The 20788-nt window shown below is 39.8% G+C and overlaps 1 protein-coding gene across 1 annotated transcript in view; it reads left to right on the top strand.

Annotated features, from left to right (window-relative positions):
* Window positions 1-20788, top strand: part of Ctnna3 (catenin alpha 3) — a 1328241-nt gene that overhangs the window by 3043 nt on the left and 1304410 nt on the right. The window contains exon 2 of the mRNA XM_035451658.1: window positions 16692-16884. Coding sequence (XP_035307549.1) covers window positions 16692-16884 — 193 coding nt within the window. The remainder of the gene's footprint in view (window positions 1-16691; window positions 16885-20788) is intronic.

The following is a 20788-nucleotide window of genomic DNA, read 5'->3' as shown; positions in this document are numbered from 1 at the left end:
GTATATTTGCACACATGTATATATATATGTGTGTATTGTGAATATATATATATATAGTGAATATATAGATTGAAAAATGTTTTTTCTTTCCTGTTTCTATGATAAAATACCATAACAAAAGCAATGTTATTAAGTTCATACTTCTTGGCAAGGAGGTTATAGCAATAGGAGTGTCTTAGTCAGTGTTCTATTACTGTAAAGAGACACCATGATCACAGCAACTATTGAAAGCATTTGATTGGGGGTGTTGTGAGACATTTATACACTGTGTGGAAATGTATTGCTATGATTGGTGTAACAAAGAACAGAACGGTCAATAGCTAGGCAGGAGGTATAGGTGGCACTTCCAGGCACAGAGAGAGCAAGAGGAGGAGATAATCAAGGCCTGCATGAAACACCAATGAGAAATGGAGTGAGTCGGACATACAGAATGGAAGAAAAGTAAAAAGCCATGAAGCAAAACATACATTAATGTAAATGGGTTAATTTAAGTTATAAGAGCTAGTGGGACAAGCCTAAGCTAAGGCTGAGCTTTCATAATTATTAATTAGAAGTCTCTGTGTCATTATTTGTGAGCTGGCAGCTGACAACAAAGCTTAATACAGGGGACTTGCTTATAGTTTCAGAAGTTTAGTCCATTATCATCATGGTAGAAAACATGGAAAGCACGGTGTTAGAGCAGTAGTGGAGAGTTACATACTGATCACAGGCAGAGAGAGAGAGAGAGAGAGAGAGAGAGAGAGAGAGAGAGAGAGAGAGAGAGAGAGAGAGAAACAGAAACAGAGAGAGAGACAGAAACACACACACAGAGACACTGGGATTGGCATGGGCTTTTGAAACCTCAAGTTTACTCCCAGTGACACACTTCCTTCATCAAGGCCACACCTAATCCTTCTAATCCTTTCAAATAATGCCATTCCCTTAGTCAAGCATTCAAATATATGAGCCTATGGAGGTAGTTTTTATTCAAACCACTGCAAGGAGCTTGACAGAACTGGTCACATTTGCGCCCACAGTCAAGAGCAGAGAGCAATGGATTGATGTTTTCCTGCCAGTGCTCATCTGGCTCTCTCTTTTTCATTCAGTTCAGAGCTCAGCCCGTGAAGGTCCCTGCTCACATTCAGGATGGGTCTTCTCACTCAACTCAATCAAAGACATCATCAGAGATCTAGATTGTGTCAAGGTGACAATGAAAATTGACTATCAAATACACACATACATATATACATAAAGTGGAGAAAATGTTGCATATATAGATTATATCTTACTTTTCCATTTAAAATGGTATTTTGATAGTCCACTCCCTCTTTTTGTGGTGCTACGTATTGAACATAGGTCCACAGACATTTTAGGCAGGCACTCCAACCACTGAAATACACCTGCAACCCAATTTTTCCATTAAAAAATTTGAAATTTATTTATTTGCCTGGTTGTTTGGTCTGCTTGTATGTCAGTGCATCATGTTCATGCCTGGTGCCCATGGAAGATAGAAGAGGGTGATCCCCTGGGACTGAAGTTACAAATGGTTGTGTGCCTGTATGTCAGTACTGAGAATTGAGCCTATGTCCTCTGGAATAACAGCAAGTACTCTTAACCTCTGAGCCACATTGCCAAACCCCATTCTTTATAAGAATAATTCAACAAAATTGCTGCTTAGTTACATATCATATAGCCCCATTACAGCTATTCTTTAAAGTAGCCACTCATTTTTGGCTGTTTAAGTTTTCAGCTGTTATACTGCTGGCTGGATATAGCTCAATTCAGAGAGTAGTGATTGCCCAGCATGTGAATCCCTGGGTTTGACCCAGTGGCAACACCCTGGTAATCACAACACTCAGGTGGTAGAATCAGGAAGATCAGAAGTTCAATGTTATCCTCCTCTACATAGTAAGTTAGAGGCTAGCCTGGGAAACAAAAGATCCTGTCTAAAATAAAAGTAAATGTCTCTATGCTGAACATCTTTATGTACACCGGTTATTTCCTTAGGATTAGTTGCCAAAAATATCAGTGAGTGGGCAAGATATGATCTCATATTTATCACCAAATTTTTGAAAGGGTGTATTTGAGATAAGGCCTTAGACCCTGTAACTTAGGCTGAACTTGAATTCACTAAGTACTCCAGGCTAGCCACCATTACACAGTCCCCTTGCGCTTCTAGTGGTAGGTTGACAGGTGTGAGCCATACCCAGCCATGGAGACAGTTTTAAGTGAATTCTCGCAACTAGAAATTTTGTTTCTGTCTTACTTTACTTTCTACTGCTGTGATGAAATCTGTGACTAAAAACAACTTGAGGAAGAAAGGGTTTCTTTCATCTTATAGCTTACAGTCCATCATGAAGCAAAATCAGGGCAGGAACTGAAGCATAGTCCATGGAGAAATGCTGCTTACTGCCTTGCTCCCCATGGCTTGCTCAGCCTGCTTCTCTTATACATCCCTGGAACACCTCCCCAGGGGTGGCAGGACCCATAGTGAACTGAGCCCTCCCACATCAACCATTAACCACCCCCCCCCAAAATGTCCCAAAGACTTGCCTACAGGAATTTCTGATGGAAGCATTTTCTTAATTGAGATTCCTTCTTCTCAAATGACCTCAGCTTAGTCAAACTGATCAAAAAACCTAATCATCACAATTCCTATACAGTTGCAAACAGTGATGTAGAAAAATGAGCTTTATTTTGGAGGTGGCTAAATGGTAAGTACATAATGTCGCTGCCTATTTTTTTTTTTTGTGACAATGTGACATAGGAGTTGGTCACTTAGAACTGGACAATCATAAAGGATGTTGCCATATTGTTATGGGCTGTGGAGAAACTACATTTCATTTGTTTTCTTTTAAGACAGATTCGTCCTGTGTAGCCTGGCTAACCTCAATGCCCTCGCCTCAGCTGGATTCCAGTGCTGGCATCACCAGAACGCATCATCACATCCTATTAGCAACTACCTTTTATGTATGAACTGACACTAGCAGATGTTTTGGTCAAGTACCTTGCTACATTAGTGGATAGGAATTCACATGAAAAGATACAGTGGTCACAACTGTGTGTGTCTTAGTATGTTCTAAAGCGATCATAACCATCTCTCTGAATGGAATTGATTCTACCTAGGAAGTTAAGAGGATGAAAATGATATTAAAGAAATTTATTTGACCAGGCATTGGTGGCCCACGCCTTTAATCCCAGCACTCGGGAGGCAGAGGCAGGCAGATCTCTGTGAGTTTGAGGCCAGTCTGGTCTCCAGAGCAAGTGCCAGGATAGGCTCCAAAGCTACACAGAGAAGCCCTGTCTCGAAAAACCAAAAAAAAAAAAAAAAAAAAAAAAAAAAAGAATTTTATTTGATTGGAAAAAATAACATTCTCCTAAAAAGTGTGATTATGTTACTATGAGGCACTTTTGATGTGGCACCTGGGAGTGTACTTCCCCTGAGGAGCAGTAGATGAGATCAAGAAGGAAACAGCCTGTTTGGTGGTAGCTTTCAGTCACATGCTAATGCATCTGCCTGTCACTGATGATTTTCAAATGTCTATTGATTCTTAAAAGAGGCTCAGCATATCACTTTGCCAGAACCCCACTGAAAATTTTTTATAGGTCTTAGCAATATCCAAGTCATATGAAATTACAAATATTAATAATTTATGGACTAGCTACTGTGTGTAAGAAGTTTTTCATAAAGCAGAGTTCTAGCCCAGCACAACAGAATTATCTGGACATACACTTGGTTTTCATTGCCATAACATTGCCCTTGTAAAATCCCAGATGTTTTGAAGTCTAAGAATTATTATCTTAAAACAATTGACCTTATAGGACTTTATGTTCAGCTTTTAAAAGCCTAACACTTAAAAATACTCATTTTTATGAGTATATACCTATACATACATACATACATACATACATACATACATACATACCTGTGTGTGTGTGTGTGTGTGTGTGTGTGTGTGTGTGTGTGTGTGTGTGTGCGCAAAGCCAACCAGGAGTGTGCAGATGCCTTCAGGGTCACAAAGGGTGGTGGATCCTCTGGGACTGGAATTTCTGGTGGTTGTGAGCCACCTGATATGGGTGTTAGGACTCAAACTCTGGGCCCTCTGTAAAAGCAGTAAGTGCTTTTTAACTTATAATTAAGTTATAATAAGGTTGATTTTTTTCCTGAGTAACATTGTGCTAGATATACTATCATTTCCCCCCCAGAATGTTTAGTTTTTATTTAAAACATTTAATTGATAGAATTATGTACTCATATATACATATACATATATATGTGTGTGTGTGCTTTATATACCACAGCCATATTAATGAATATATTCATCACTGTCCATAAGTGCTATTTTGTATTTGTATAGCAAAGACACTTAAAGAATATCTATACTGTACATTTGTTTCATTAAATTTCAATCATATAATGCAGTGTTGGTAACTATAGTTACCATGCTATTAACAAATTTGATTCCCAGAACTTAATTCATTGTATGACTGAAAATTTGTATCCTTTGACCAAACTTCACATTTCCCATATCCCCCAACTCCTGAAAACCACTCTTTTATGCTAGCCTGCGATTCCATCTATGTGAGAGTGTATAGTACTTTCCTTTTCTGCCTGTAGACATTATTCACTGTAATAATAGAAGCATTGTTTAGGATCAAATCTCCAGGTTCATTCATGTTGACAAATAGTAAGAATTCCTTTTCCTAAAACAACTTAATAATATTCATGTATGTATGTATCAAATTTTATTGATTCCAGTATCAATAGACTCTTAGGTCCTGTCCTTATCTAGGTTCTTCCAGAGAGTTCCTGGTTTGAACAGTTGCATGGCTTATACAAGCAGATGATACAGTACTGATTATGCTAAATACATTTTAACAGAAGTGCTCTCCTTTACATTAAAGTGACCAGTTTGGTAGCTCCATTAAAAATTCTCATGTTTTCTCATTGTTTATCTTTATGTCAAATTCCTTTACTCACAAAGTTGCACAGGAATTACTTATCTTGGCACATAATTCAAAATCAAAATTACATTTTAATTTTGGAGTAATTGGTCAAAGATACTAACTATGCTGTCACTCCAAGTTTTTAATTCATATATGCATAAATCTTTATCTGCTCTTTTTTACAGTAATCAGAGTCTTCCCTACCAAATCTGATTTATCTTTAATCCTTTTTTTTTCTTTCTCTTGAGCACAGGTAAATCACTAGGCTCAGCCTGGGATATATTTCAATCATTCGCTTTCATTTTCTCAGTGTGATAACTTACACAGTGCATCCCTTTGCAATAAATTCCTCCAATGGGTCAGAAATAATTTTTTTCTCAGCAATTACATTTTTATGATTGCAACTGCAGGCATCTGCATTTTATCACTTTCAAGATCTGAATATGGCAGTGGAGTGCAGAAAGTCCATTTATGCAGAACTATGCTTCAAGTAGTTTGCACCTCTGTGCTGTCTGAAGGGGACATAAACTGCTAGATCATGCTATAATCATTATGTAATGGATCTATCAATAATCTTATTTACCACAAAGTATAATCTTCTGCGTGTCAGATTCATGTTAAATGTGAGTTTAAGGAATAGTCTTAAAATCTCTTAAAATAAAATAATAAATCCCTTTATAAGGAGTTATAAAGATTTTTTTTGGCAAAAGTTCAGATGTATTTTATGATATAAATATATTCCACATTTTAAAGAGGCAAATATCGGATTAGAGTAACAGTAATGAACACTATTTTTCTGGCTCTCATTACTAACTCTTATATACCTCGTGGCCCTGTTCCAGTTCTGTTTCCATACTTTCTCCTAAATATCTGCATATATTGACACACTGGAAATCCCACAAATCTTTGAAACATCAAAGCCCACCCCAGTGACACACCTCCTCCAACAAGGCCACACACACCCCCTAATACTTCCTAGATATTTCTACCAACTGGGGACCAAGTATTCAAGTATGTAGGCCCATGGGGGGCATTATCATTCAAACCACCACAATGAGAGGCATGAATAGGGACAGTGACAGCTCCTTTAAACACCATATTTTTAATCTCTCAGCCATCTAGGGAGAACTCTGCTGTACTCCAACTCAATGAAATTTCTGTTTATTTTCCTTGAGCCCCAAACCAAAAAGCAAAGAAAAAAGAAAAAAAAGAAATGGAAAGGGAAAAAGAAAGAAGAGAGAAAGAAAAAAAAGAAAGGAAGGAAGAAAGGAAGGAAGGAAGGGAAACATTTAAGTGAGTAGTCTCATACATCAGTTTATACAAGTATCAGGAAGAGGCCCAAAGAGTTAGTTTCCTACTCCTCTACAGACAGACCTGATTGGCTTCAGGATCATCAGAGGACTCCTGTCACCTTTGGGCTCTTAGTCTCCAAGAACAGTCTCCAAGAATTTCCCTTTATGTCTTTCAGAAAAAGAAATGACTACTTGTGATTGTTGTCATTTCCATTTTCAATGAACTTAGTATCATTTACTTATGTTTCTGTCTTAGTTTTGTCAATCTGACCTAAACTAGAACCATTTGAGAAGAAAGTCTATTGCGGAATTGCTTAGGTCACATTGGCCCATGCACATGTCTGTGATGGGTTTGTCTTGATTATTAACTGATATTGGAGGTCCCAGCCCATTATGAGGCTGTACCATCCCTAGACAGGTGGTCCTGGGCTGTATAAGAAAGCTAGCTAAGTATGGGTCTCTGAGCTTCTCAGAGAGCAAGCCAGTACACAGCACTCCTCCACGGTTTCTGCTTCACGTTCTTGTTCGAGTTCCTGACCCAACTAGTATCTGAGATGGACTGTGACTGTAAGTCAAATTAAGTCTTTCTCTCCAAGTTGTTTTTGGTCAGAGTGTTACAGCATTGCAGTACAGAAAGGAAACTAGAAGGGCTTCTATAAGCTTTTTTTTTTTTATCTATAATCTTTTTACCTACAAGCTTCCTATGTGTACCCTTGCTGAATGATTATCTCATCAATAGACTGGATACCATGATTAATCTCAAAGGGTCAAAGGAAATACTGCAGACAATTCTGTACACGTATAATGTTCTTGTAGAGTAATGTTTGCCTAAGCAAATATTGGACCTTTGACTGTAATATGTAATCTTAAAAGTTAGTAAATTAAATGCCTTTGAAATACTTACAGGCCTAATGTTAGTACGTATAACGATGCTATTTTTATGGCAGGATGAAGAAATAAAGTTAGTTTGCCTCCACAATGTTTTAAAGTTTAAGGTGATTCAGAATAGCTGAGCCGATATCTAATAAAGTGACTTTTTCAACTTCTGAATCTTTTACTGCTAGGAAACTGCTCCCATGGGAAAGTTGCTAGGATAAAGTATTTCTTGAGAAACAAATAGTTCAGAAAAAGGAAGCTACTTTCGAAATTAAAATAATATCAAGAAAAGCCTGTAGTTAGTTGATTAAAATACTGTAGATTACAGCTGGAGCACATATTACAAGTTTGTCAGAATGTCCACAACGTCCCCTTGACCTGGGAGCTCTCAGATGAGCCATGGTCAGATGTCAGGGGCTATATCCCTTCATGTCTCCTCAGTTTGATTCCTAGACCTTTTTTTTTTTTTTTTTTTTTTTTTTTTTTTTTTTTTTTAAATATCAGACTCTGGTGTTTTTCTCCTTGCTCCAACATTGTTGTCAACTCCACCAATATTTTTGCTTTTTTGTCGTCCTTTGGGTGCTGAGATTAAAAGCGTGTTCCACAACATTTAGTACCATTACTAATATTTTTATCTTTCAGTCATAGCTCATCTTTCCCTCTGTGAGTTCATAGATTGCACATTCAACTTAGCTCTGAAATGTGCCCCCACCATAAACTGATTTTGTAGACAGCCAGGTGTTAGAAGCTGGTAAACACGACCCACCTGCTCATTAGTAGATGCAAGAAAGCAATGGTGGTTATCTTGGTGAAACGATAGCAAAGTCCCCATCTCTGAAGCTATAGTCATTTACACTGCTTGAGATGTGACTCAGTCCTCCATAGAATCCCCCGGCAGTCTCTGGAGATAGCCTTAACCTCCATGACCCTAGACCAATGATGGCAATCTTCAGTTTTTCCTTTTATGTAAGTCCAGATGTCAATACCTTCAGATTTGATAGCTCCTCTGTTGCAATTATGATGCCTGTACATTATGAGGCAGCCATAGACGATCTATAAACAAATGGGCATGGCATGAGAGTAAAAATTTCTTACTGTCTGAAATAAGTGAGTGTCCAGATTTTTCTTCAGGGATAGTCTCCAGGCCCTTGTTCTAGACTGACCATTTTTTTTTCCTGAGATATTCTGCACTCACTGCATAAGGAATTGTAAAGAATGGATACTACCTCACACTCAGCTGCAAACCTCATGGGATACAAACTATGGTGGAGTGGTTTGTGGCCAAACCCTATGAGAGACACAGAAGTCCCAGTTGGGAGAAGAGTGCTAAGCAGGCAATTCTGAAAATGCCTGCTGCTGTTGAGGATTCTGTTAACCCAGTGGTTTTTCAACCTCCACTGCACATTAAAATCATTTGGGGAGCTTTAAAAAATCCTGGTGCCCAGGCCCCACACAAAGCTCATTCAGTTAGAATCTCAGGGAGTAGGGCCAAGCACTAATTTTGAAAGCTCCCAGGTGATTGCCATGTAGGAATTGCTGAGCTGGCCATTATATCAGCCAGTGGTGAGCACAGCTCTTCCTCTAGGCCCAAGACTTAAAACTGTGCCTCATCTATGGTTTTCTAACCTTATAATTGAATATATATGTATATACAAAATATGCAGTTTATAGCCATGAAAGCGAACATTACGAATTACTAAATGTGACCTATGATTTTGCAGATTTTTAAGATGTATTTAATTGAAAAAATACATGTTTGCGTGTATGTACACATGAGTGCAGGTGCCTGTGGAATCCAGAAGAGGTTGTCAGATCCCCTGGAGCTGGAATGACAAAGTGGTTGACAGCTGGTTGGTGTGGGTTCTGTGATCCTAACTCAGATCATTTCCAAGAACAGCAAATGCTCTTAACCTCTGAGCCAACTTTCCAGCCCACAGACGGGCTTTTATTTGTAAAGAAATTGATTTGTATTCTTAGATTGGATTCATAAAATACCAGTTTTTTTTCAGGTTAGACACATTTCCTACATCCTCTACCTTGCATTTTTAGTATTTCTGAAATGAGAATGTATCTTATAACAGCTATAAACATTTCATGTTGCCTTTCTTTTTGATGCTTATAGGGGATTACAAATTTGCCCACAGGATACTTCTGTTTCTTTATCTTTTATAAGTTCTGACCTTCCTCATCAGCACCTGCCTATTGGGATGAGATAAATTATTCAGCTAGTAAGATGGTAATGTGGTGGAATTCAATAATTTCAACAGTGTCTTTTGATAACTATTCTATACCTTATGTAAAATGATCAGAATAGGTGGCTGGGATGTGTCTTGTTTTGTGTTTATGTGATGAGAGACTGGGCCTTTGGATTAGTGTGATGACATTTGCACTTCTATGGAATGGCTGGTCTAGAATTCCCTGTAGACTGGTGATGTTTCCTCAAAGGTCACATTACCATGCACAAAAGGGCTTTTTGCACAAGCCTGGCACGTGAGCCTGATCCTCAGAACCCATGGTGGAAGGAGACAACCAACTCTACAAAGCTATGCTTTGGTTCTACTTGTGATTCACGGTATGTGTGTGCCCCTACACATATACACAGTCATATGGACACACACATACACACACACACACACACACACACACACACACACACACACACACACACACGATGATTTCTATAAAAGCTACAGTGTTTTATTATTAATATATATATGTGATATATATATATATTGTGTGTGTGTGTGTGTGTGTGTGTGTGTGTGTTATGGTAATGGCTATGTCAAGTTACAGTGTACTTCTAAATAGGATAAATCATGTCATGGGAACTGGATTGTTTCCTTAAATGATGATGGTTTATGAGAAATTACCTTGTAGTACTAGTACAGAGGTAGGGTTAATCAGGCCACAGACTTAATTACCCATATCCTTTGGTCATGCACACATTCTTCCTCCATCTAAACTGGAAGCTCATATTCCACCACCACAGATGAGATAAGATGTCTCCTTCCTTCATCCTCCCAAGAGAATCATGCTCAGAAATTCTTTCCCTGCTTTTTAGCTATTTCTTTTCTAGTTGATGTCTGAGGTGAGTATCCAGGCTTGATTTTTGTTTTTTTTGTCTCTCCACCTCTCACCCAGAGTTCAGCCCTTGGTTAAGGACCATCTGGTCTACCCCTGTATTTTCTGGTGGTAAGCCACATGTCCTCTGGGGCTCTTCTGGGAAGGCCCATTTCATCTTTGTGACTGTTTGCAACTCTGCAGTACCTTCTCTGTACTTACAGAGGTGTCAGCAATTTGTTCTTCCTGCTGTGGTACAGTTGCCCATGTGCTCCCCACATCACGTCTTGGAGCTTATTCATTTTTTATTTCTTAAATCCCCACAGTACTGTTTTCAACACAGTATGTGCTCAATAAATGTTTATTGCCTTGGAATGAATAGAAAGAAGGTGGTAGTTGATTTTGGGAGACTTGAATGTTAATTTATACGCAAAGTTCACAATCCTTCAGCCTTCCTTAGTACCTTTGTTGAGTGAGTCTGGGTTGGTTTTGGAAGGAAGTAAAGAATAGAAGGGCACCCCGCCCAAGCCCAGGGAGACATTTTGACAGATCACTGTTCAACTTTTCTACACATTTTCCTCTTTCCGCTTTTCTAATCTCTTTCAAAACCCTGACAAAGCTAAAGCTAATTAACATGGCTTAAATGTCTTGTATCTTATTTCATAAATTAAAATTAACTGAAAGGGACAAAAGTAGCCCTGAAGGCTCCTGTGAGCTTCTGGAGGAAGGTTAATAATTCAAAGCATTTTAGCTCACAAACAAGTAAAGAGATTGCTGTTAACATGGCCTTTTAATACCACGGTGATAGCAGAGTGTGAAGAAAAAAAATTAGAGTTCGATTAGGAAAGAACACGAATATAGAATAGAAATGTGTTACCCAAGTTGGCATTTAAAAACTTTCCATAGAGCAAGTGTCAAAGAGCCAGGAGCCAAAGCAATTGTTACACTCATGCACCAAACAAGATTAAACCACAAGCTCCTGCTGTATTCCACAGGACTCCTATCTTGTGCTAGCTCTCTACAAGGACAAGTGAAGGGCTGGTTCACCAAACATATCAGTTTAATCTTCAGTGTCTTTAGAGTGTCTAGAGAAATCCTTCTGAATTAGAGTCCAGTGCACTGTGGGTTGTGCAAGGAGCCTGCCCGTATACCTGATGCAGGAAACACCATACAAACTATTTCTTTGATCTCTAACATTCAATACATAGCGATTACATACCATGTAAGATGCACCTGGCTACACGAGGGATGCTTGACTGTCAGAGCTAATAAACTAGGAATTTCTTTTTTACATAGTACTTGAGACTGCTGACTTAAGACCATTTCAATGAGAGGAAGCCTTCTTCCTGTATCTTTTATTATTATTTAATTATTTGCATTATTAGTGATCAGACCCAGGGCCTTGAATATTCTAGGCAAGCGTCCTACTATTGAGCTACACCCCTAAACCCAACTCCCTGATATATATATTTGAGTCTGGGTCTTGCTTGAAGGCCTTGAACTTAATGATCCTCCTGTCTCAGTCTCCCAAGTAGGCTGGATTACAGGCCTGTGCCACCAGACTTGGTTTATTATTATTATTATTATTATTATTATTATTATTATTTATAAGCATATACTAATTGTATAAGATAATGGGCTTAATTCTGACGTTCCAATACATCTATGTAATGCACTTTCCTCCTTTTGTCTTTGATGAAAGTGTTGTTATAGCAAAACACAGAGGTACAGACTAAAAGAAAGTGAAATCCACGCTTGCTCAACAAAGCTACAAGCCTGGAGATTTCCCATATTTAAAAATCTTCTAAAATCCACCCCCACAAGAGGGGACATTGTGCATTTGTGACAAAATATAAAGGTGATAAAATATACTGAATTCTGTAGGAATTGTTTCTGATGCAGGTTCAACCCCAAGTTTTGCATTCTTTATAGAAATAGCTCTTGGTACTGTAAAGGAAAAATGAAGAAACAGGAATTATTTTATAGAATATGTTGGAGATTATTTACTGGTTGCTGGTATTCCTTCAGATATAGGAGACCTTTTCAAATAACACATGCTCCCCACCCCCCACCTCCTTTGTCGAGACACATCTGCTGTGGTGAGTCATAGTCACTGATAGGAGTAGGTGAAAGCCCTTAGGTGAATTGAGGTGAAAAAAAAAAAGTTCAGCTGTCTTCTCTTTCTGAACAAGATAGCCAAGCCTATTTACTTTCTAAGGTAAAAATGAATCATTGGAAATGTCACTTAACTTTATCCAATATTAAATAACTATATTGGGGTGCTTTAAAAGAAGATTTGCATTCAAACTACTTATACAAGTGAACAGCTTACAAGTTGCAATTGCATTTTTTAAAAAAATAAGCATAATGTTCTTATACAATGTTCTTGTTCACATTTTCACTTCTGTGGCATTTGCTATAAAGAACAAAGCACTTCTAGAATGCTCATTTTAATTTCAAAGGTTAGGGTATTTTGTGGGAAGCATTTGGTGCTTGGAGGATTCAAACAGTAGTGGAAGATTGTGTAGTGGGAAACAACGTGAACAGTGCAGTTAAAATGTGGTGGGAAGGAACCTTTCAGACAAGATCCTCATTCTTCACTTTAAACAAAAGTTTTAAATGAGGTGTTAATCTAGACAAATACCTTTTAACTCTGTAAGTAGGAGCAAATATATTTGCCTTTTGGTGTTTGCGAAAGCCCCTGCGATACATCAGGCTCTCTGTCATCTTCCTATGGTACCGTTTAGCTGCTGGTGAAACATACCAGTGTGCTATGAACCGCCCACATCACACTCAGTTGGGAGGTGGGAGCTCCATGAGGAAGATAAGATTAGGCCCAAAGAAAGCACCTTTGACATGGATTGTGGTGACCAATTTTTGTATCTCCATTGTGCACAGACTAGAGAATATGCGGTGTGTCTTGTTATGAATTTTAAGAACACTGGACCTTACTTAATCAATTCATACTCTTACTGGATAATGGGATTTCCTTTCTCCTTCTCCTCCCTCTTCTCTCCCCCACTCCCTTTCTTATCTTACTTCCTGAGACAAGATCATCAAGGTGTCTCAGGAAACCATAATATACAAGCAAAAGACTAGTAAGAAAAAAAAAAAGCCCAGACAAAGCAATATTGGACAAAAAAATTTAAAAATACACCATTGAGTTCATTTTTGTATGGTTAATATACCCAATGAGACTCTATTGGAGAGACTATTTTCCTTTTCAAGTGCAGATCGTTTCTTGGTTAGGGGTGGGAGCCCATGTCCACTTCCCCCTCTCCGTAGTAGGACCCCTATAAGGCTTGAACCTGTGCAGGCCCTATGTGTGCTGCCACAGTCTCTGTGAATTCATATGTGCATCAGTCTTGTGTTTGGAAGATGCGGTTCCCTTGGAGTCATTCATCACTTCTGGTTCTTAATCAAACTTTCTGCCTCCTCTTCCACATAGCTCTCTGAGCCCTGAGGGGACTAGATTGATGAAGACATTCCATTTAGGACTGAGTGTTCCAAATATTTCTCACTCTGCACATTGTCCAATTTTGTGTCTCTGTGTTAGCTCCAAACTACTGCAAAAGGAAGCTTCTCTGATGATGGTTGAGCTAGGCACTGATATATGGGAATAGCAGAATGTCATTGAGTCATTTTATTACTACATTCCTTTAACAGACTAATATTTGGTTTTCCTGTAAGCCCATGGCCTAACCAGTCTCAGGTTCTTGACCACCAGAGCATTGTCAGGCATGGGTTCTATGTCATGGAGTGGGCCCTAAGTCCAACCAGATAGAGGTTGGTTACACCCACGTTTATGCCATGATTGCACCAGCATATCATGCAGGTAGGTCACCACTGTGGATTGAAGCACTTGTAACTGGGTCAATGGTTACTTTTCTCCTCTGGTAGCATGCAGAGTACCTTCCGTTACCATGAACACTAATCAGTAGGGGTGAAGACTGCAGTTAGGCATCAGCAGGACTTCTCCATGTTCAATGAAATATGTAAATGTTGTCTTCAGCAACAGAACCTTTTCATCAGTTTGTGGAGAGCAACCAATATCCTTGGCAATAACTTGGGATTTTGGGGGTTTCCATGGGGCCCTTTTGGCCAATAACTCAACTAGATATTACTCATTCTTGGCACTGGAGGTTTCATGTGGTGGCAAAAAATGTCTGCTTAGGGTTTGTCTCCCTCATTATTTGGTGATTCTATTTAGGTTTCTTCCTTTTATGTATAGATTTTAAGAAGCTTCTACAGTAGTAGGTTTCCAGATGACCCTCAAATGGCCTTTAGTGTTATTTGTTCCTCCCTGTATTTCCCCATACTCCTGTCTTCTTTCCCTCTCCCTGTTTAATTCTCCAGCTCCAGCCTCTCCCTATCTCTCTATAACTATCTATTCTATTTTCCCTTCTCCCCATTCCCTTGCTCCATGCCTAACCTCTGTGGTTATATGGTTTGTAGATACTTATCAAATGTTAAAAGCTAACATCCACATGTAAGTGAAAAATACAGTATTATCTTTTTGGGTCTGAGTTACTCACGATGTTTTTTTTTTTTTTTCCTAGTTCCAACCATTTACCTTCAAACTTTCTTTCTTTCTTTTTTTTTTTCCTTTTGGTTTTTTCAAGACAGAATTTCTCTTTGTTCCTGGTTGTCCTGGAACTTACTCTGTAGACCAGGCTGACCTCCAACTCAGTGATTCATCTGCCTCTGCCTCCTGAGTGCTGGTATTAAAGGTGAGCACCACCATAGCCTGAATGCAAATTTCATTTTTTAAACAGCTGAATAATATTCTATTGTATAGATATACCACATTTCACTATCCATTCATCTGTTAATGAACATCTAGGTTGTTTCCAATTTCTAGCTATTATGACTAGAGCAGCAATGAACATGGATGAGCAGGTGTCTCTTTTGTGGGATGTAGAGTCCTTTGGGTAGTGCCCAAGAATGGGTAGAGCTGGATCTAGTCCCATCTTCCTGAGGACCTGCAAGCCCCTTAGTTTTAAATTTTATTTATTGTTAGTGTATGTCTGTGTGTGCCTATGTATAATATCTGTGGGCACATGTGCCACAGTGTGTTTGTCGAGGCCAGAGGACAACTATCAGAAGTTAGTGCCCTCTTTCTACTATGACTCCAATGATCATGAGGCATACTTGGCAAGTGCTTTTACTTATCTTACTGGCTCTGTTTACTTGTTTCTAATTAACAAATAAATGTGTATATATATGGGGTACAATGGTGGTTTGGTATGTGCATACCTTGTGGAAAGAGTCAGTCTAGCTAATTAACATAGTTAGCATCTCACTGACTTACCATTGGAGTCCCTAATTCATACACTGGATAGAAGTTATTTTTCTGCTTTATAAAGTTTTATCCCAAAATTTCTTCTGGGACCCTAGGTTTAATTAAGAAATGATTATTTAGCAATGGATTAAATGATTAAAAAGCAATGGATATTTTTCATAAAGTAATAGTATAAACTTTTGTTTCTAAATATATTTTCTCCCTATTAAATGGAGAATTTCATGCATGAATATAATGTGTTTTTATTGAATCCACCCTCCCAATTCCCTCCTCTCCAACTCCTTCCTTATGCTCCCACATTTTCCTCCCAACTTTATTCTCTCTCTCTCTCTCTCTCTCTCTCTCTCTCTCTCCCTCTCTCTCTCAAAACAACAACAACAAACAAACATCACATCCACTTAGTGATACCTACACACCAATGTGGGTAGGGCCATCTATTGGGAGTATGTATAGCCTCTCAGGGTAGAAGAAAACTGACTTTCCTTCTCCCACCACCTGTCAGTTGCTAATATCTCCTCAACTAGGGTTGCAATTTCCTGAGCCCCTCCCCCATCCGTGCTGGGATTTTGTCCAACTTGTTTGTAGTCACAGTTGCTGTAAGCTCATGTGTGCAATGGCCTATCATATCCAGCAAATAATGTTTCACTGTAGACATCCACTCCCTCTGTCTTTTACAATCTTACTGTCCCATCATCTGTGATGATCCCAGAGCCTATTTGGGGGACAATGACCTTGAACGTCTTATCTTCCCACTGCCATCTCCTGGTATCTTCCTACCTCCATCATCTAAGTGCTGGGATAAGAGGTGTGTGCCACCACACCTGGTATGAGCTGCAGTAGGGCTCAGACTTAGGGGAGCATGCTTGCCAGTCAAGTACCCTGTCCACTGAGCCATGTCACCAATGAACTTTTTCCCATGTTCTCCTTCTTCATTAAATATATGTATTTTTTTCCACATGGAGTTTCTGGCACACCCACAATCCTCTCAGGCCTTTATCTAGTAGTAAAACTTGATGAGGTTTAATAACCATGACTTTCCTTTCTAGTCATCAGTTGGGATTCCTGTGGCTGCTCTTGACGGAATGACTTGATTTCTGGGGATGTAACAACAACAGTCCCTGGAATGAGTCTTGTTACCGGAGACATGATTATGTTTCTTCTGGGCTGTTATCCCTCAAGATTGGGTTCTCCCTACAAGATGTTTAATAAGTTCCTTGTGTTTTTTCCAATTTTAGGTTACTACACTTGTAAATTGCCCACAGAATCCTTCCAACAGGAAAAAGGGACGTTCAAAGAGAGCCAGAGTTCTCCTGGCTTCTGTGGAGGAAGCAACTTGGAATCTGTTAGACAAGGGGGAGAAGATCGCCAAGGAAGCAACAGCTTTAAAGGAAGAGCTAACTGCTGCACTCCAGGAAGTTCGCAAAGAGAGTGAGTATCCAGTCCCCGGTCAAGAGCTTACTGCATATCCTCAGGGTGTTAGTTATTGCCGTAGATGTGTGAGGGTTCTGTTTTGCAAGCTTGAGTTTATTAGTCTTGGCAGACAGCTGTGAAGTGCGAGCTGTGGGAGGCAGAGTGGCTCATTAGGCAGCTCCAAGGTGGATTCCCAGTCCTGGCTCTTATCTGATTATTGAGACTCTGAATACAGCTCCCCACTTCCAACCATACTGCATGCAGCTTCTCCATAACAAACAGAGAGGTTTAACGAAGTGGAAGATGCCTTTGCCCATACACAATGAATTATAAAGTTCATTATAAAGAGTCGAGAGATATTTCCTTTCTGATGGGCTCAGAAATATGTTTGCTACTTTTCAGTATTGGAAGCTTAGGTTTACCAAGCCTTTTTTTTTTTTTTTTGGTAAGGCTTTATGTAAACCACACATGATCCATGTTTTGCTTTGCTCATATTATATAATAAAATTATATATTCTGCCCTTTGATATTTTTACTAAGATAACACAGCAATCATCTCCCCCCACCAAAACTACAAGTCTCATCTGCAGGATATTTAAGACAAGATTTAAAAAATTTAATTTGTGCCTATGGGGGTGCATTTGTTCAGTTGTTTTTGTCTATGCAGGTGTATGTGAAGGCCACAGGTGGATGCTGGGGTGTCCTCCTGTTGCTTTCATGTCCTTCCTATCTGTCTGCTTGTCTATGTATCTACCCACCTATCTATGTATCTATCATCTATTTATTTATTTAGAGACAGGGTCTCTCACTGAATCTGGGCCTTGCAGTTCTGTCAGGCTGCTCATCAAGCCCGTGGGAACTGCCTGTCTCAGCCTTCCAGTGCTAGGGTTATAGATACGCACTACCACACCCAGGGGATTTTCGCCTTTTCACATGGGTGCTAGGGATCTGAACTCAAGTCCCCAGGCTTGCTCAGAAACTACCATATCCATGGGTCCATCTCCTAGCCCTATAAGATATCTGTAAAAGAACTATTTGATGATGTTATGCTTATCACTTTGTTGCAACTATTTTGGGAGGGAAAACAAAGTCTAACTCTCTTTGCTTAAATATTTTTCTCCCCTGAACCCTGGTACAACATTACGAAAATCAGAAAGAGCCAGGTACTGTGATCTCAGTACTCAGGAGGTTGCAACTGAAGGTTGACAAATTCTCAGCCAGCCTGAGCTATCTCGTGGACACCCGTGTGTGTGTGTGCGTGCGTGTGTGTGTGTGTGTGTGTGTGTGTGTGAGAGAGAGAGAGAGAGAGAGAGAGAGAGAGAGAGAGAGAGAGAGAGAGAGAAAGAGAGAGCAAGAGAAAGAGAGAGTATTTCTTAATCAAAATAAACATACTGGCCATATACAGGACAGAGGGGATTATGCTAAAGTTGTAATTTTTGATTTTGGAGGTACACAGCATTGTCTCGTGGGGTTCATGTTGCAAAACCATTTCTACAGCAGAGTGCACGGATGTAGCTCTCCTCTCATATACTTATCTCTTATGGAACAGCTGGATGCACTTGCTCAGGAAGGTTTCTTACTGGAATTTACTGCAGCCCCATTGAACATTAGAGCTCCATTTCTACTCTCCTCCCTTTCTGATACCTTATGACCTTTGACCCCCCATCTCCTCACTGACCTTATATTTTCACCCTGTCCTGGTAATCACTATATTTGAATTCTTTCTCCTTTTTCCTTTTAAAATTACTTTTTTTTTAAAAAAATTATTTTTAGTTCCAGTTAGGGAACAAACTTGTTTCACATGTAAGTTCCTTCTCCCTCTCCCTCCCCCCACCCTCATCCCTACTCCCCACCCCCAGCCTACCCCCACCCCATCCACCCACCACTCCCCAGGCAGGGCAGGGCAGGGCCCTCAACGGGGTCTCTGCAAAGTCCACCAAATCCTCCTGTGCTGGTCCTGGACCCTTCCCCATGTGTCCAGGGCCAGAGTGTAACCCTTCACGTGGGATCGGCTCTCAAAGTTCCTTCTTGCACCAGGGAAAAATGCTAATCCACTTCCAGAGGCTCCCTGGAGTGCAGAGGTCTCCTTATTGACATCCATGTTCAGGGGTCTGGATCAGTCTTGTACTGGCCTCCCCGACAGCATCTGGGGTCGATGTGCTCTCCCTTGTTCAGGCCAACTGTTCCTGTGGGTTTCTCCAACCTGGTACAGACCCCTTCGCTCTTCATTCCTCCCTCTCTTCAACTAAATTCCTATTTCAGCTCAGTGTATATCTGTGGATGTCTGTCTCTGCTTCCATCAGCCACTGGATGAGGGCTCTAGGATGGCATAAAGAGAAGTCATCAATCTCATTTTAGGGGAAGAGCTTTTAGGTTATCCTCTCCATCATTGCCTGGATTGTCAGATCGTGTCATCCTTGTAGGTTTCTGGAGATCTCCCTGGTTCCAGATCTCTTCTCGGATATAGTGGCTCCCTCTGATATGGTATCTCTCATCCTGCTCTCTCTCCTCTATTCTTCCCCCAACTCAATATTTCTGCCCCTCCATTTCCTCTCCTCTACTCCTCTTTTCTTGCTCTTATTGTAGCAGCTCCCTCCCCCGTCCCCTCATGCTCCCAATTAGTTCAGGAGTTCATGCCACTTCTATTCCTGGGGACCATTTATCCCTTAGAGTCCTTCATGTTTCCTAGTTTCTTTGATGAAGAGGATTATAGGCTGGTAATCCTTTGCTCTATGTCTAAAATTCATATATGAGTGAGTACATACCATGTTTGTCTTTTTGTGACTGGGTTACCTCACTCAGGATGGTTTCTTCTAGTTCCATCCATTTGCCTGCAAATTTCAAGATTCCATTACTTTTTTCTGCTGAGTAGTACTCCATTGTATAAATGTACCACATTTTCTCAATCCATTCTTCAGTTGAGGGGCATCTAGGTTGCTTCCAGGTTCTGGCTATTACAAACAATGCTGCTATGAATATGGTTGAACATATGTCCTTGTTGTATGAATGTGCACTATTTGGGTATATATCCAAGAGAGGAATGGCTGGATCTTGAGGTAGACTGATTCCCATTTTTCTGAGCAACTGCCATACTGATTTCCAGAGTGGTCTTACAAGTTCACACTCCCACCAGCAATGGAGGAGTGTTCCTTTTTCTCCACATCCTCTCCAGCATAGATTGTCATTGGTATTTTTGATTTTAGCCATTCTGACAGGTGTGAGGTGGTATCTCAGGGTTGTTTTGAGTTGCATTTCTCTGATGGCCAATGATTTTGAGCACTTTCTTAAGTGTCTTTCAGCCATTTCAGATTCCTCTGTTGAGAATTCTCTATTTAGTTCTGCACCCCACTTTTTAATTTCATTGTTTGGTGTTTTGGTGGCTAGCTTCTTGAGCTCCTTATATATTTTGGAAATCAGTCCTCTGTCAGATGTGGGATTGGTGAAGATCTTTTCCCATTCTGTGGGTGGTTGTTTTGTCCTACTGACTGTTTCCTTTGCCTTGCAGAAGCTTCTCAGTTTGAGGAGGTCCCATTTATTAATTGCAGACCTCAATGTCTGTGCTACTGGCGTAATATTCAGGAAGTGTTCTCCTGTGCCAATTTGTTCAAGGGTAATTCCCACTTTCTCTTCTAGAAGATTCAGTGTGGCTGGATTTATGCTGAGATCTTTGATCCATTTGCACTTAAGTTTTGTGCATGGTGACAGGTATGGATCTATCTGCAATTTTCTGCATGTCCGAATCCAATTGTACCAGCACCATTTGTTGAAGATGCTATCTTTTTTCCATTATATAGATTTAGCACCTTTGTCAAAGATAAGGTATTCGTAGGTGCGTGGGTCAATATCAGGGTTTTCAATTGGATTCTATTGGTCTATCTGTCTATTTTTGTGCCAATACCAAGCTGTTTTCAGAACTATGGCT

Source organism: Cricetulus griseus (assembly GCF_003668045.3).
Source record: "Cricetulus griseus strain 17A/GY chromosome 1 unlocalized genomic scaffold, alternate assembly CriGri-PICRH-1.0 chr1_0, whole genome shotgun sequence".
Taxonomy (NCBI): Eukaryota; Metazoa; Chordata; class Mammalia; order Rodentia; family Cricetidae; genus Cricetulus; species Cricetulus griseus.
The sequence above is the reverse complement of the archived record's forward strand: the minus strand, read 5'-3'. Positions and strand labels throughout refer to the sequence as shown.